Source organism: Vulpes vulpes, chromosome 16 (genome assembly GCF_048418805.1).
Source record: "Vulpes vulpes isolate BD-2025 chromosome 16, VulVul3, whole genome shotgun sequence".
NCBI lineage: Eukaryota > Metazoa > Chordata > Mammalia > Carnivora > Canidae > Vulpes > Vulpes vulpes.
In genome coordinates this window covers 55,513,513-55,532,487 of record NC_132795.1, presented here as the reverse complement: position 1 = coordinate 55,532,487, position 18,975 = coordinate 55,513,513, and the positions used below count along the sequence as shown (strand labels likewise).

Genomic DNA, 18,975 nt, shown 5'->3' with positions numbered 1-18,975 from the left:
TTCTGACCACTGCTGTCTGACAGCTACAGAGAGACAATCAAGTCTGATGCACTTGGAAGCTAGATTCTTCCCACAGTGCTTAGGCACTACCCTCCTTCCCGCCCCCACCCCCTCCCACCTCCCTGTCCAGGAGCTGCCTGCCTCACACTATCCCATTTCTGTCCCTCCTGTAAAAGAAGGAAGACAGTCAGATTTCAGTTATTTTGCTTTTAGAGGCTAACCAACATCCAAAGCAATTCTACATTTTAAAATATTTTCTTTTTCTTGAACTCACTCTTTCCAGATATCTTGGCTCTGTTTGATTCATTATAGTCACCTTGAAAGTGAAATTCTAATCATTCTACTACTTGTTCTACTACTTGTCCATGTCCAGTCTTTCTCTAAATCCTATCAGGGTTTCTCTAAATCTTATCAGGGTCCAAATACCTGGTACTTTGTTTTCTTCCCTTCTGTGAGAACCTGAACTCAAAAAACCATCTCCTCAAAAAAAAATTTTTTTTTAATTTTTTTTTAATTTTTTAAACTTCTAAACTAGCATAAATATATAAATGTATCACATCTTCCACAGTCTCTGCTTTTTACATTTCGGGTTGTGTCTCTTAACTCTGGCTTATAAGGTTTAGTTCCTACTCCAAGACTTTCAAACTTTAGTGAACAAATGGGTAGGTGATTGGTAAGGGCCAATCCTGGAGGCAGACAGGCAGCCTGTACAAAATCAGCCATGGGTCAAAGTGTGAAGCATCTAATTCCCAAATTAGATGACTGATAATGACAAGGGAAAACTAAAATGGCAGTAATGTCACCAGTGTATGCCAAGTTACTTCTAGTAAAACCGCTTAACATAACTTTTTAACAACACTGAAAATTTGTCTTTTTAGAATGTACCTTTAAAAAGAAATCCATCGAAAGATGAATGGATAAAGAAGATGTGGTTTATGTATACAATGGAATATTACTCAGCCATTAGAAACGACAAATACCCACCATTTGCATCGACGTAGATGGAACTGAGTGAAATAATATGCTGAATGAAATAAGTCAATTGGAGAAGGACAAACATTATATGGTCTCATTCATTTGGGGAATATAAAAAATAGTGAAAGGGAATAAAGGAGAAAGGAGAAAAAATAAGTGGGAAATATCAGAAAGGGAGACATAACATGAAAGACTCCTAACTCTGGGAAACGAACTAGGGGTGGTGGAAGGTGGGTGGGGGTGGGGGTGACTGGGTGGCGGGCACTGAGGTGGGCACTTGACTGGATGAGCACTGGGTGTTATTCTGTATGTTGACAAATTGAACACCAATAAAAAATAAGTTTATTAAAAAAATAAATAAAAATAAAAAATAAAAAGAAATCTACCTTTAATTTAAATAAATGTACACATATAATGGCCCATTTAAACAAAATTAACTACAATCTCATGACTTACCTAATTGAGAATAAAGTAGTACATACATCTATAATGCACACATTTCCAAGAATACTATAAATTTGATTTTATAAAAAGAATACCATAATCTGTATAAATAAATAATTCGATGGTATGAAACATTCAATTAGGTATTTTTCAGACAATTTTAATTAAGTTCACTCTGGTAGTTCGATGAAACTTTGTTAGGATATTTTTTAAAACTCAATTAGGAGAGGCTGTGTAGCACAATAATAGAATAGCACTAAGCAGTATTAGGATATATGAGCTTTAATCATGTTCAGTCATTAATTAGCTGTGCAACCTTACCTAAATAACTTAATCTGTCTGGGCGCTAGCTCCTCATCTCTTTAAGAGGGATAACATATATCTTTTATTCCTCTAAGATATTGTAAGGGTCAAATAAGATACCAAACACAAAAATGCTCTATTATTAAAATCTAGTAACTCAAACAACTAGATACCTTATGGAAAAGACTGAACTTTACTTCCACCTCATAATATACATAAAAGTTAATTCTACATCAATCACAGACCTAGCTAAAACTGTAAGATGTCTGAAAGAAAACAAGAGAACTCCTTCATAGCTTTGGTGTAGGCAAGTTTCTCAGACAAGACACAAAAGGCATCAGCCATAAAGAAAAACATATTGCACTCCATCAAAAGACATTAAGAAAGTGGAAAGACAAGTCACAAACTTGGAGAAAATATTTGTAATCCATATATCTATCTGACAAAGGACTCATATCCAGAATGTATAAAGAACCACTACAAATGAAATTTGAAAACAGGCAAAAAAATTTAAAATTGAAATAGGCAAAACACTTGAATAGGCAAAGATGTTCACATGCTCACAAATCATATTAAAAGATGCTCAACAACTTTTCAGGGAAATGGAGATTGAAACAATACTATATACTCATCAAATTGGTTAAAAAGAATAACAGTACTTAAGTAGTGACAAGTATGTGGAGCAACAAACTCTCAAACACTGCTGGTGGGAATACAAAGTGGTAGAAACCACTTTAGAAGACTAGTTGAATATACACCTGCTCTATGACCCAGAAATGCCACTCTTGAGCATATGCCCAAGAGAACTGAATATGTATAGCCATAAAAAGGCTTACATAATAACATTCACAACAGCTTTATTCATAATAGCCAAGAACTATACACATATCAAATGTTCATCAACAGAAGATGGGCAAAAAAACTGAGATGTTCATATAATGGAACAGGACTCACCAATAAACAGGAATGATACTACTAATGTATGCAACAACATGCATGAGTCTTAAAATCATTAGTGGAGATAAAGAAGCCAGAGGCAGAAGAATACATATGTTCCATCTGTATGAGTTTCAAGAAAAAACACAACTAATTTACGCAGTAGGAGAAATTAGAATAGCAGCTGCCGCTGGGAAGGAGGAAGAACTAAGTGGAAAGGGGGATAAATGGAAAGGGGGATTGGAAATGTTCTTTATCTTCATATGGGTGATTGGTTATACTTACCAACATTCATCAAACTGTATACTTAGGATCTGTGCATGTTATAGTATATAAATTATATCTCAATAAAGCAGTGTTAGCATTAAAAACCTATTTTAAAAAATAATTTAGAGGGCAGCCCGGGTGGCTCAGCGATTTAGCACCACCTTCGGCCCAGGGTGTGGTCCTGGAGACCCGGGACTGAGTCCCATGTCGGGTCCCCTGCATGGAGCCTGCTTCTCCCTCTGCCTGTGTCTCTGCCTCTCTCTCTGTGTCTCTCATGAATAAATAAAATATTTAAATAATAATAATAATTTAGAGTAAAGAGGTGGAAATTTTATGGTTAAAGGAGTCAACTTTGACATATTTTTTATATTCCTAAAAGAAAGTTAATTGCTATAAATCTGCTGAAGGTATAAAAGTATTACAGTATTAGTCATCCATTCATCTAATATCTATTGAGTGATCCTACTCCCAGGCAATGTAGTAAGTGCCAGAGATAATGTTATCGCCCTTTAGAAATTCACAGTTTTCCAAAAGATACAGGCATGTATATAAATGTGCTCTGACAGAGGTATAGGGATGTTGTGCACATAAGGGAAAGAACATTGCACTTGACCTGAAAATATCAAGGAGATTGAGGACTATCATCAGTTGGAGAACCTGAATCACCTGCAGGAACATGGCACTCTTTCTGATAAGTTTGAGCCTAATGTATAATGGGCCCTAAACCTGCGATAAAAAACAGGCCCAGCCATGCCAACTGCATCTAGCTATTTGTCCAAGACCGTAAAATTAGATTTGAGTGAATGATTTTTTAGGCCATGACTGCTGCAAGTCAAGAGTATAATATGTACATTTCTTGTATAATCTTTGACATAAAATAACTCTGAAATAGATGAAAAAAAGAATAAACCTCTCGGTTCCTGTCCCAGATTAATGAACACAATTAATTCAGTTCTCAGATCCTTCCTATGTGCTCCATCCTGCTATATGCTGCTAGTCAAGTGCTTGGTCAAGTCTGGAGATGTGACATGTGGTGACAGCATAGAGTAGAAGAGCAAAGAGCATGAGCAGGATATGGATAACATCATGCATTCAACAACATATTGTTGAGAACATGGATTCTAGAGTCAAAACGTCTAGATTATAATCTTGACTCTAACACTAACTAGCCATGTGAGCTAGCTACTCAACTTCTTTGTACCTTCCTTTCCTCATCAGTAAAAAGGGGCCAACCTATCCAAAGGGTTATTATGAATATTAAACAAGTTAATACAGGTAAAATGTTTAGAAGAGCCTTTGTCACACAGTTAAATGATATAAACTTGTTTGCTAATATAGGGGTCCAAAAAATTGCAGAATACAGAATAAACTTATTTTTAAGCAGTATGTTGGTTACATTTTAAATTGATATGTTCAATGTTTTTCTATAGATTCTAGACACTGTTTCAGGTAAAGTATCTCTGTATTTAAAACAATGTGTTCTAGCTTGGATTGCATCTCATTTAATTGTTTTTTAATTTCTGCCTGATTAGATCTAAATTCTGCAGTCATGAAGTCTCTTGAGTCCTTTATGCTTTTTTCTGAGCCACCAGTAGCTTTATAATAGTGCTTCTGAATTGGCTTTCTGACATTGAATTGTAATCCAAATTTTGTAACTCTGTGGGAGAGAGGACTGTTTCTGATTCTTTCTTTTGAAGTGAGGTTTTCCTTCTAGTCATTTTGCTCAGTGCAGAGTGGCCAAAAACAAGTTGTACTGGGAAAAGGAGAAAAAGGAGAAAAAGGAGAAAAAGGAGAAAAAGGAGAAAAAGGAGAAGAGAAGAGAAGAGAAGAGAAGAGAAGAGAAGAGAAGAGAAGAGAAAGAAGAGAAGAGAGAAAGAAGAAAGAAAGAAAGAAAGAAAGAAAGAAAGAAAGAAAGAAAGAAAGAAAGAAAGAAGAGAGAAGAAAAGAAAAAAGAAAAAAGGAGGGGGAAGTAAACAGAAATCAAAGAACAAAAAAACAAGGGGGGTATCCTCTGATTGTGTATACTGTAAATCCCTCGACTTCCCCTGGAACTTTCCAGTGCTGCTTGGTCAAAAATTTGTTTTTCCCCTGTTGGTCTAGCTGGTCTTCTGGGGGAGGGGCCTGCTGTGCTGATTTTCAGGTGTTAGCACTTGGGGGGTAGAAGGGGAGATGGGCGGGGAGTGGGGGGTGACTGGGTGACCGGCACTGAGGTGGGCACTTGACAGGATGAGCACTGGGTGTTATTCTATATGTTGGCAAATTGAACACCAATAAAAAATAAATTTACAAATAAAATAAAATAAAATAAAACAATGTGTTCAACTGCCAACCTAAAACCCCCCAAAACTATAATACAAAACAGTGTCCCCAAAGTCTGAAAACAGTGAAATTTATCATAAAATTTACTATAAATCTTTTCAGATGAATAATTAGACTCATTGTTTTAAATTTACTTCATCTGAAAAGCCGTCTGGAGGTTGAAAAAAAGCATATGGAGAACCTTGTTTGAAACGTTAACCAATGAACTATTTGAAAATAAGTTTCTCTTGTACCCCAAGTTTTCCGAATTGTTTTCTCAACTTTTCCCCTCTACAGTACAGTTGCCTTCCCTTAGCCATGAGGAATACTTTCCGAGACCCCTAGTTAGATGCCAGAAACTGTATAGACCGTAAAAACTGTGAAGACAATCCTATATATGTCTTTTTTCTACACATGCGTACCTACAATGAAGCTTAATTTGTAAATTAAGCACAGTAACAGATTAACAACAATAATAAAATAGAACAATTATACCAATATACCATAATAAAAGCTATTATATGAATGGGTTATCTCTCTCAAAATATCTTATTGTATTCTACTCACCTTTTTTTATGTGATGTGAGATAATACAACACCTATGTGATAATATGGAAGCGAAGTTAGTGACATAAGCATTGTGATATAGCACTAGGCTACTACCAACCTTCTGAACAGTATGTCAGAAGGAGGATCATCTTCCAGACCACAGTTGACCACGGGTAACTGAAACTATGGAAATTGAAACCACAGATAAGGGGAGATTACTGTAATACTATTATTAATTACTGGGCAGGCACTGTGTGATAGGCACTGTTGTAATGTTATAGAGCATGGACAAAGATGTTAAGCATCTGACCCTTGATTTTAGCTCAGGTCATTATCTCAAGGTCATGAGATTGAGCCCCACATTGGGCTCTGTGCTCAGTGCAGAATCTGCTTGTGATTTTCTGCCTTTCCCTCTGCCCCCTTCCTGCTCATGCTCTCTCTCTCCCTCTCTCTAAAAAATATATATAAAAATCTTTAAACCTCAAACAGACATAAAATATCCCTGTCTTCATGAAACTTATGCTCTTGTAGGAGGAGAAAGAAAACAAATAATAGGGAGTAAGAAGAGATAAAAAAAAAATAATAAAATATGACCTATGTCAGATAAGAAAAGCTATGAAGAAAAATAAAACAGAAGGTGGCTAGGGCGTATCAGTACAAAGAATGGGGTGGGGCTGATTTTAAATAAATAGGGTAGATATAAGAGATCTCACTAATAAAATGACTTTCTCAGATTCTCAGCAGAGATCTGAAGTGAGGAAGCAATGCAGGTATCTGGAGATGTGCACTCCAGGTAAAGGGTAAAAACTAATCAAGGAAACCAACATGAAGGTCTTTTTTTCTATAGTTTCTTCTGCTTTTACCTTTTTTCTTTGTCTCTTCTTAATACCAGTATCTCAGGTAGGATCCAGTTATAGATTCTTGGATCACTGCAATTTCTCTCTCATTAATTTCTCGGTATAAACTTCATTGCTGGGATCCCTGGGTGGCGCAGCGGTTTGGCGCCTGCCTTTGGCCCAGGGCGCAGACCCTGGATCGAACCCCCTGCAGACCCAGGATCGAACCCCCACATCGGGCTCCTGGTGCATGGAGCCTACTTCTCCCACTGCCTTTGTCTCTGCCTCTCTCTCTCTCTGTGTGACTATCATAAATAAATAAAAATAAAAAATAAAAATATAAACTTCATTGCTTTTTTTCTTTTCTGATCCAACAAAATCATTCTTATTGAGTAGTTTTTCAATGATCAAATTTCTTACCTCAATTCCCTCAGTTTCTTTTTTTATAACTTCTACTAAATAAAAATTTACTGATGTCCAGTATGTACCAAGGCCTGATGGTAAAAAGATGATTATCATATGACATATACCCTAAGAATCTAGTCAAGGACAAATCTGTACATATACATGTACATGTATACATACATGCACACATATACATATATATATCAAATGGATATACTATAAAAAAACCCACACTGATATTATTAATAAAGTTCTACAGCAATTAATTCTGCCTAGTGAGAAAAAGAAATAGTTGGAGATATTGAGGAAAAGACCTCTGAGCTAGAATTTGACAACTAAGTAGGAATTCAACAAACACACAGCAAGAAACTACTATTATAGGGAAGAAGAAACATCTTAAGTATCAGCACATAGAAGTGAAGAATATATTAGGAATGCCAAATGCAATGTGTTAGATTGAAGACTAAGAAATTAATAGTAAAAGGTCGATTTGGAACATGCTAAGGGGCCTGACTTTATCCTGAGAACAAGTAATTCCCAAACTATTTTAACTGCACACCCAATCAGTAACAATTTTTTTGTCCATGCATTGACCCCCAATATATATATACATTTGTTTATGTATAAATTATGCCAAGAGCTATTATTCTAATAATTACATTCACTAAGAAACAAACACAAAAAGATAAATGCATAAAAGATAAAAATGAAATATTTTTCTTGCCCTTTTGGTGCTACCAAATAATCAGGAGTATTTACAAAGTCCAAGATAGTATACTTGTGCTTCCTTCTTTGATCCTAAGCTCAACTGTTAGGAAATCTGAAAGACCTTTATGACAGTGAATTTAAACATATCCAAATATACCATACTTTGTACATATAAAAGGTATAAATGCATAACTAAGCATGTCTGCTTAAAATTTCATGCTTATCTATCTTATCTCTCAAAATAGCTCATAAACCCTTTAGAGCATGGGCTGATCCTCTCTTTCCACTTAAGAAAAAAAAATCAAGTGCTTAGTAAAGTAATAAAATATCTGCTCTATAAAGAAAAAAATGATCATATTCCATTCACGATCATACAAAATACTGACTTTTTTTAAACCTAATTCTTGGGGATGCAAAATTTTGATCACTATTTTAATTTTTAAAAATAAATTCAAACCTCATGAAAGTTAATGTCTTTACAATTTCTAGATTAAAAAGCACAGCATGATCAAAACCCAGGAAGATTTTCTCCAATTTCATCACTAAACCTCAAACCACCCAGGGGTACCTGGATGGCTCAGTCGGTTTAAGCATTTGGCCTTTGATTTTAGCTCAGGTCATGATCTCAAGGTCATGATTGAGCCCCACATCAGGCTTTGCACTCAGTGCAGAATCTGCTTGTGATTCTCTGCCTCTCTCTCTCCCCCTCTTCCTGCTCATGCTCGCTCTGCCTCTCTCTAAAATATATATATATATATATATATATATATATATATATATATATATATATATATATATATATAAATTTTTAAACCTCAAACCTGGGGGTCCCTGGATGGCTCAGCAGTTTAGCGCCTGCCTTTGGCCCAGGGCGCAATCCTGGAGTCCTGGGATCGAGTCCCACGTCAGGCTCCCAGCATGCAGCCTGCTTCTCCCTCCTCCTGTGCCTCTGCCTCTCTCTCTCTCTCTGTCTATGATAAATAAATAAATCTTAAAAAAAAAAAAAGTTAAAAAATAAACCTCAAACCTGACCTTAAGTAAACAGTTCAAAAATAAAAACGATATACATCATGACCAAGTGTGATTTACACTAGGGATGCAGCTTGGTACCCGTATGAAAATCAAGGTAATACACCATATTAGAATAAAGGGGGAAAACACATAATCATTTCAACAGATGCAGAAAAAGCACTTGACAAAAGTCAACAGCCTTTCCTCATAAAAACACTCAACAAACTAGAACTCTAACAACTTTATGATGAAAAGCATCTATGAAAACCTAACATCATACCTAATGGTAAAAGACTGAACGTTTTCCTCTTAAGATCAGAAACAAGACAAGGATGTCTGCTCTCACCAGTTCTATTCAATCCTGTACAGGAGGTTTTAGCCAGGGAAATTAAGCAAAAAAAAGAAATAAAAGGCATCCAGATTGGAAAGGAAGAGTAAAACTATTTCCATTTGCAGATGACATGATCTTGCATGCAGAAAATCCTAAGGAATCTGAAGAAAAAAACAACAAACTATTACAGCTAATAAATGAGCTCAGCAAGTAGCAGGACACAAGAGCAATATGCAAAAATAACTCAGTTGTATTTCTATACACTCGCAAAGAATAATCTGAAAATGGAATTAAGAAAACAATTTCATTTAAAATAGCACCAAACAATTAAAAAAAACAGTAAAAAATGAACAAGGGATTTTTTAAAAAAAGATTTCATTTATTTATTCATGAGAGACACAGAGAGACACGGAAATATAGGCAGAGAGAGAAACAGGCTCCATGCAAGGAGCCCGATGTGGGATTCCATCCTGGAACTCCAAGATCACAGCCTGAGCCAAGGGCAGACATTCAACTGCTGAGCCACCCAGGCATCCTGGACATAGGATTTCTATAGACATTTCTCCAAAGAAGATCTATAAATGACCAACAAGGGCATAAAAAGATGTTCAACATCATTAGTCTTTAGGGAAATGTGAATTGAAATCACAATGAGATACTACTTTTCACATTCAGTAGAATGGCTATAATCAAAAAGATGGACAGTAAGAAGTGTTGACAAGGATGTGAAAAAACAGGGACCCTCTTACATTATTGGTAAGAATGTAAAATGGCATAGCTGCTAAGGAAAACAGGTTATTGGTTCCTCAAAAAAACTAAACATAGAATTGCCATATGATGGAGCAATTCCATTCTTAAGTATACACCCAAAGGAATTGAAAGCAGAGACTCAAACTGACACTTGGATGCTTTCGTTCATTGCAGCACTATTCACAATAGCCAGGAGGTGAAAACAGCTCAAGAATCTCCCAACTGATGAACAGATCAACAAAATGCGATATATTTATACCACAGAATGTCATTCAGCTATAAGAGGAATGAAGTCTTGAGACGTCCCACAGCACAGATGAACTGGAAAACACTGTGGTATGTGAAATAAGCCAGACAGAAAAGGGCAAATGCTCTATGATTTCACTTATATGAGATACCCAGCATAGGACATTTATAGAGACATAAAGTAGATGAGTGGTTAGCAGGACAGTCATCGCTTAATGGCTATGGAGTTTCTGTCTGGGGTGATGAAAAGTTTTGGAAGTAGACAGTGGTGATGGTACAACTTTATGAATAGAATTAATGCCACTGAACTGCATACTTAAATGACAAATTTTGTTATTTACATTTTATCACAATATTTAAAAATTAATAATATACCTAAAGCCACAGGATTGTATACTTGAAATGAGTGAACTGTATGGTAAGTGAATTATATTGCAACAAAGCTGATTTTTAAAGCATGAAGAAAAAAAAAGAAATGAGCTCTGAGGCTATAAAAGGACATGAGAGAATCTTAAATGCCTACTGTCAAGGAAAGAAACAAGTCTGAAAAAACTACATATTGTATGATTCCAGCTATATGACATTCTGGAAAAGGCAAAACTATAAAGACAAGAAAAAAAAAATCAGTGGTTGCCAAGGGTTCTAGCTTAAAAAGAACCAACAAGTGGAACATGGGGCATTATCAAGGCAGCACAACTATTCTGTAGGATATCAGAATGGTACATACATGACACGCATTTTTCAAAACCCACAGAACTGTAGAACACAAAGAGTCAACTTTAGGGTAAACAAGGGACTTTAGCTAATGTATTAATACTGGTTTGTCAACAAACGCACCACCCTACTGCAAGGTGTTAATAGGAGAAACAGCGTGTAGATGGGGAAGGGTCTATGAGAACTCTGTACTCCCTGTGTAATTCTTCTGTAAACCTAAAAGTGCTCTTTAAAAAGTCTATTCTAAAAATGTATACTTAACACAAAGACTGCACTGAATTTTATCCTCTTCTCATGATTCATAAGCCTATTCCCTTTAAGCAAAAATTATAATTTTACATTAGACAGGGAGGAGGTGCTGATTCTTTTAGCACTGTAGATACCAGACACTACCAAATCATCTCAGTTCAGTATTCCACGCACCCTTTCCCTATTTCACCTCCTCCTCCACCCCCAACAAAATTATTTTATGACCTAAATTTTTGTATTCATGTAAGTACTTCCATCTAAATAGTCTTTGAAGATTCTGTAGTCTTTGGAAACACTTCTTTACATTTGTGACTAAATTTCAGTCTAATTATAATTATGAATTACAGTGACATTATTATAGCAAGTGGCCATGCCTCCCGCTTTATTCACTTTGTTCATTTTCTATGAGGTATCGTTTTATCAGGAACCTAAGTGTGTTGGTTTTACCCATCTTCTTGGGGGAAAAAAAATGTCCTCTAAGGCCCTCAGGAGTCAACACAAAGGATTAAACTGGAAACTATAACTGTCCCAGGAGAAAGGGGGCTGATACATTTAAGAACAACTTTTCCCCAGCTCCTGCTTTAAAAGGATCCCCTCCCAAACCTCTTATTTTTTTTAAAAGATTTTATTTATTTATTCATTCATGACAGACACAGAAAGAGAGGCAGAGACATAGAGGGAGAAACAGGCTCCCTGAGGGGAGCCTGATGTAGGACTCAATCCCAGGACTTCGGGATCATGACCTGAGTCAAAGGCAGATGCTCAACCACTGAGCCACCCAGGTGTCCCCCAAACCTCTCATCTTTATTGGCACACTGTATGCATTTCTTTTACCTTGGTCTTTTCCAGCTTCATCTATGTGTTGAAAATCCTTTAGGGTTTGAATGTTACAGAACCCTTCTCTGCAATGCTGAATAACTTTCTTTGATCCATTCTTGATGAGATAATCCATGAGTGTCAGGGATTTATACACATGGCGCCAGTTCTTCCCATGATCATTGAGTCTCTGCCACAGCATATTCATAATCTCTGACAGAGAAATTGTGTTGAAAGTCAGGCCACTGATATCTAACATCAGAGAACTAGAAGGACCCCAAGGGTCATTAGAAGTTGCTTCTCTGACTTTTATTTCAGCATCTGAATAATTTTTCACAAAGTTTTTCACTTGTCTCCTGAATGCCATAGGTAAGACACGTTTGAAGGTGAGATGGGGAGGAGAGCAGTGGAATCAGAGCTTATATAATTGGTTTATAAAACACTTGACAGGTAAGTGGTCCCCAGTTCTGTTGCTCCCAAACACAAATGATTAATCTTCATTTTGATGAGGCATCGGTTTCCTGCAAAGCACAAAAAAGATGTAAGTTAAATACTTTTTGAAATATCTACAGAAGACCAAGTCAGTCTGAAAAAATCTAGGGTTACTTAGAAATCAGCCCTTCATTTAATCAGCCAGAATTGGGGGCACCACCTAAATTCTCCTAGTATCAGTATGGAAAGATCTCTCATAAGGAATTGACCTGTATTATTTAAAGAAATCTAGATGGTCTTTCTAATCTTAAAAGTTTCTGTAGAAAATATCGTTCAACCCCTTTAGCCAGAAATAAATTATTTTAAAGCATTCCATGGACAATCTTTAAAAAAAAAAAAGGTGGGGGGGGCAGCCCGGGTGGCTCAGCGGTTTAGCACCTGCCTTTGGCCCAGGGTGTGATCCTGGAGACCCAGGATGGAGTCCCAGGTCAGGCTCCCTGCATGGAGCCTGCTTCTCCCTCTGCCTGTGTCTCTGTCTCTCATGAATAAATAAAATCTTAATAAAATAAATAAAATAAAATAAAATAAAATAAAGCATTCCATGGACAATGGGCAAGTTAGTATAAGAAAATGGGACTTGTACTCTGACATCTCATTCTTAAAATTTGTCGTCACATATAAAAATAGTGGGTCCTGAAGGTAATTAAGATGGTAGCATCCAAGCCTTAGAATCATCAGATGACCCTGTGGTTGTATTCTTAGAACTACAGGCCACTAGAATCAGATCTAAATATGTTCTGCATTCTTGTTAATCTGAAAGTAGAGAGGGTTGTCAGCTATTAACATAAGTAGTTGTACCTCAGTGGACTCGACATCTAACTCGTGGTACCCTTAACCAGTATTTTAGTCCTGGTAAGGTTAGCAAGTTCAAGAAAAAGGTTAAATTACTTTCTTCACTGGGCTTTAGAAAAGGAAATATGCACTTAGGAATAAACAATGTCGGGATCCCTGGGTGGCGCAGCGGTTTGGCGCCTGCCTTTGGCCCAGGGCGCGATCCTGGAGATCCGGGATCGAATCCCACGTCGGGCTCCCTGCAGGGAGCCTGCTTCTCCCTCTGCCTGTGTCTCTGCCTCTCTCTCTGTGTGTGACTATCATAAATAAATAAAAATTTAAAAAAAAATTATTAAAAAAAAAAAGGAGTAAACAATGTCAATACTATGATACAAATCAGGTAACAATTTCCCTAAAACCTGGAGTGATCAGCATCTGTATTTCTCACATCCCAAAACAAGTACACACAAAAAGAGGCCCATTTAGGTTGATACAAAATACATTAAAACCTAAAGGAGGTCTGTAGCCCCAGAACCGTAAATGATGCTTATGAATGATCAACTCGCAGTTCATATGAAACCATTCCCTTCCTTCTTTTTCATTGCTTCACATTAAGGTGGGCCAGTTAGTTTGCAATTTCCCTGGTGATTCATCCCTGATGGCCACCAAGATAGTGTACTAAATTGATTTCAAGCCCTGACAAGCATCCAGACCCAATGAAGCCTCAACGATCTATAATCAGATTTTACTAGAGAAACTGCACACACACACAAAAGGAAAACATTAAAATCCATAACAAATTTGTCTTGTTTTCAGTTTTGCTTCTCTTCCTTGACCTTCACAATTCCTAGCTCAGGTTTGATTAATTTCTGTGTATTTAAGGAAGACATAAATTTTCAGAAGCAAACTAAATGAGTTATCCTTTTTTTTTTTTTTTTTTTTTCAAAAAAGGAGAAGGGAAAAAAAAAGAAGGGGATAATTAACCTTTTTTTTGTAAAAGTACAACACACTCTCAAATAAGCAAGATGGAAAATGTATCAGTTTAATTAGCATTTCTCAGAAAGAGACTATCATCAACCCTAGGAAGAAAAAGAGAAGTTGTGTGTTTTTACAATTTTCTGATTTTCTCCCTTGCTTGCACTTCAAACACAGGCATTTTTATCTGACTTATTCCTGCAGTGAAAACCAGATTTATAATGTTTCAATAAGCCATTAAAATTTTCAATCATGAAGGTTTTCTTTTTCTATTGTCTTTTTCCCCCCTTCTACCAAGCTCATGCCATGTAGAGATGCACTGTGACACTGGCTGAGAGCAACAAGTATTGATCTGTTTCCTCACAAGTCTATTTAAACAAAAAAAAAAAAAAAAAAAAAAAACCCTGTTAGAATCATACCCTTCTGGAATTGAACAACAGTCATCAAAATGTTATTTTTTTCTTTTTTGGCAAGCTACCTGTCTATATTTTGGAGAGACAAAAATCCTAATTTTTAGGTTCTCCTATATTTTCTACTTTGTATTCAAAGAATGTTTTCTTGAATGCATTTTCTGTCTGGGGAAAGTATCTAAATAATAGGCTTCAATCCAATGGGACTGGATGTGCCTGACATCATACCTAAATTAAATACATTCCCAATCATTAAAAAAACCATGAAGCAAAAAGTCTGGATGAGTGAATTAATACTATTTACTAACGAATGGTACTTTGTGACATGATCATAGAATAGGTAAGACACTATTCTACAATTGTTATCTTTTCAGATTAGCAAGGAGCTCAATTGGTGTTAGTTGTAAATTATATGTTGACTTGATGTGTTTTAGATGCCTGACTACATGCAAATGTTCAGTTTACTCATACTATCAGAAACTTGGGATTGTAATTACAGTGATGTGACAAAAGTGGTGCCCAACAGGTAAATTTTCACACCCAAATTTCGGTTGGCTATCCAAGTCCCTAGAATATTTAGAAATGTTAAGATAGGGCAGCCCCTGTGGCCCAGCAGTTTAGCGCCGCCTGCAGCCCAGGGTGTGATCCTGGAGACCTGGGATCGAGTTCCATGTCAGGCTCCCTGCGTGGAATCTGCTTGTCCCTCTGCCTATGTCTCTGCCTCTCTCTCTCTCTCTCTCTCTCTGTGTGTCTCTCATGAATAAATAAATAAATAAATAAATAAATAAATAAATAAATAAATAAATAAATAAAATCTTAAAAAAAAAAAAAAAGAAATGTTAAGATATTCCATGTCACAAATCTAGGTCACCTCTTCTGAGAGGCTAGCACAGTAACTACTTAGATCTTCCCAACATATTCTTTCTGCACCTGGTTTATTTCCTTCATGTGACTTACCATACTCTGTACTTTTGTATTTGTCATTTGCTTTCTTCCTCACCAGACCAGGAATTCCATGACAGTAGGACCATGACCATTCTATTTACAAGGCAATATAATCCTATTGCCTAATCAGTACCTAGAACATAATAGGTACTCAAGAAACAGGTATTGACAATCAATATCAACAAATATTTCTTGAGTATCTACCATTTGTATCACTTTCAACAAATATTTCTTGAGTATGTACCATTTGTACCACTTTGCGGATGACATAAGAAATATAAAACACGATCCTGACATTCAAAAACCAGCGTTTGATTAAGGAGCTTTTGCCCTTAAATAATTCCAAAGTAAACACACGATGAGGTAGAAAAGGTCTCTTGGTTTCCATTTTAGACTTGCCCACTTCCACAATGCTTTGGCAAAGGCTATTTCCTCCTTCAACTTTACCTTAATCATAACAGGAAATCATTTATCAAGTGACATTGTGGAATTCAAACTCAAAGGGGTTTTTTCCAGACTTTTGAAGGGTAATGCAGTGCCTATACCATATGTTACATGATACCCACAGCAAGGTGTGGGGCCGCTCTGAACAAGCAAACACATTAACATGACTGCAACAAAAACGTGTAAATATCTGGAATAAATACAGATAAGTGGCTCCTTTCAATGCAGGTGTTGCTGCCACGACTTGGGGGGAAAAAACTGATCTTCAAAATACTTTGGATATCAGAACTGAGAATAAGGAATCGAGGAACTGAACTGACTTCACCCAAAGACCTAGGACAATACCAAGAGCAGCATCTAAGAGGCTGAGTGAGAGGCATCTGGAAAGACGCATTCAGGGCAGAGAACAGCTTTCCTTTTTGTACAGGTTCTGCCTATAGACTTAAATTAACCCGGGAGAAAATAAGCTCTGGCCAAGATTGTGATGGGAGAATGATCGCAGACGATGCCATGGCATTAGGAGGTGTTACTGCTCGGATGGGAAGAACACTGCAAGAGGCTGAGAAACCCACTTTGTGGAGCCCCTCCCTCCAGTGTGTGCTCATCAATTCATTCAACTATTAGTTCTCCAGAATTCACTGTGCGGCAGACTCCATTCTAGGAAACGGAGAAACAAGGGCACAAGGCCGCAGTCCCCATTCTCTAGGGTTAAGGTCCACTCTTTTTTGAGCGCTCACCGTGCGCTCACACCTAGGCGTTCACACACCTCACCTCATTACTTTAATAATGAGGATTCCAAAGGCAGGGACTTGAGGTCCTGCTCTGCCACTTCCTAACTAAGGTTCCACAACTTCTCTGGGCCTCAGTTCCCTCATCTGCGGCACAAGGAACAACCACCACATAGAACCACGGACAGGAAGAAGGGAGATGCTTGGGAAAGAATTCTGAACACGAAGCGCGAAGGCTAAGAGAACCAACTTCCTGTAGACGGGGTCTTTCCTCGGCATCCCTTTCTTCAGAACGACCGCTGTGTACAAGGCAGGCCCTGTGCCAGGCCCGGGGTCACACAGGTGAGCCGGACCACCGACTCCCCTCAGAGGAGTCGGACAGCACGCAGTTTACTTGGAGCAGAAGGCAGGGCCGCACAGATGTTTCTAGAAGGAGGGAGTGACACGATGGCGTCACACAACGGGGACCTTCCCTCACGCAGGCCATGGTAGCCTCAGCCCCTGCTCGCCCGCGCCCGGCCAGCGACGGCACGGCCCCGGGACAAGAGGTGGGGAGCGGGCCCCTCCACGCCCGCCTGCACCCCCAAACCATCTACTACCTGCGGAGAAAGTCTAGCCACCGGCGTCGGGACCTTTCCCCGCTCAACTTCAAGCCCCTGGCTCCCCGCCTGGTTGCCTCCCGCGGCCAGGCCCAAGGGCCCACGCCTGGCCCCACTTCCGCTTCGTCACTTCCGGCCTCTCACTTCTGGCCTCTCGGAGGTCTCGTTCACAGCGTATCGCGCGAGCAGAACGCGAGGCGTCAAAAGGACTTGGTTTGCCAGGCTACCCAGTGAATTGAGGGCAGATGGCCTCGTGTAAGGATCCGGGGGGCCGTGGTGCTGCCCTCATCCTCCTTTCGAGGAGATATTTTACAATTTCTGTTACTAATGTATTGAAGCTGCCTGGAAACAGCAGCTGCAGCTGATGTCCACCTCAAAGGACAAAGAATGTAATGGTTGTTTGCTAGGAATGAAAAGAGTAGGGACGCCTGGGTGGTTCAGCGGTTGAGCGTCTGCCTTCGGCTCAGGACCTGATCCCGGGGTCCTGGGATCGAGTCCCACATGGGCCCCCCCCCGCCCCCTGCAGGGAGCCTGCCTCTCCCTCTGCCTGTGTCTCTGCCTCTCTCTGTCTCATGAATAAATAAATATTTTTAAAAGATTTTTTCAAAAGAGTAATGAAAAGATTAGGTGTGTGGTGGGCAGGGATGGAATGGCTCCAGGGAGGGCCCGGGGTCATCGTTGAAATAGTCAGCGTATCTTCAGTGAGCCCGGCACCCCACCAAGCTGTGCGGATGCAGAGACAAAGCAGGAGTCCGATGCTGCAGGAGTTCACAGGCTAGTGGAGGTGACAGGCACCGTCACAGAAGATTGTCACAAGATAGGTATCTTGTAATAAGAGAGAAGAGAGCATCTAATTCTGCCAAGGAGTATTCGAGGGCAGGCTTCAGGGAAGACTTTACATCTGTATCTTAAAGGATGACAGAGTTCACTGGATAGACAAAGTGGAGGAGGCCATTAGAGGCAGAGGACACATCGTGTGTAAAGGCTTGAAAGCTGAGAGAGCCTATTATCTTGGTAAAACTACAAGTCCTGTAGTTCCGATGGCTGTCTCAAAGGCTATTAGTGGAACAGCAGAGGACGAAGTGGCAGAGGAAGTCAGATCATGAAAGACCGAGTCTGGGCTGCTAGGTGATTTTTATCTGGCACACATTGAAAATATAATCAAACCCATGTTTTAAAAGCACATGGCTGGCTGCGTGGACTATGGCAATATTCCATCAGGGTGGAGGGAAAAGACAGACCATAGAAAAAGTCTTCAGAGATGAAAGTAACATTTGCTTTTAGCTCCTGCTACTTCAATCATAACAATTATTATAACAGACCTCACGACAGGTGCTGACGTGTAGTTAGGTAATTATAATGTAAAATGGTAGAAGATATGTAAGAAGTCAGTGTGTTTGGAATACTGCTTAGCTGGCTATCAAATAGACTAGTGGGCATAGTAGCCAGAGAGAAATGTAAAAGGTGGCCTGGAAACAGACTGAACAGGGCCTCAAATGCCATGCTAAGGTGTTATTCTATAAAATAGTGAGGGACAAACAAGTATTTTATTTATATAGTGAGCTATAGTTTAGGAAGATATTTTTTTTCAAGTCATGGATTATATAAATTTCAAAGGAACTCTGAAAAGTAGATATAATTATTCCATTTTACAAATGAGGAAGCTGAGTTTGGGGAACATGCATTCATTCTACATTATTGAGCACCTGCTAAGTGCCAGGCACTATGCTGAGCTACGGGAATACAAAGAAGTAATAGTCTAATTAAAAAGAC

At 38.5% G+C, this 18,975-nt stretch overlaps 1 protein-coding gene across 2 annotated transcripts in view; it reads right to left on the bottom strand.

Annotated features, from left to right (window-relative positions):
- Positions 1-17,336, bottom strand: part of ENTHD1 (ENTH domain containing 1) — a 105,671-nt gene extending 88,335 nt beyond the window's left edge. Inside the window, exons 1-2 of one of the 2 annotated variants that reach the window (XM_026017431.2) lie at positions 17,203-17,336; positions 11,857-12,359 (exon numbers count right to left, since the gene is read on the bottom strand). In XM_026017431.2, coding sequence (XP_025873216.1) covers positions 11,857-12,205 — 349 coding nt within the window. In that variant the 5' untranslated portion in view covers positions 12,206-12,359; positions 17,203-17,336. The remainder of the gene's footprint in view (positions 1-11,856; positions 12,360-17,202) is intronic. The other variant, XM_072743140.1, reaches the window with a different exon arrangement.
- Between the last annotated feature and the right edge of the window lie 1,639 nt (positions 17,337-18,975).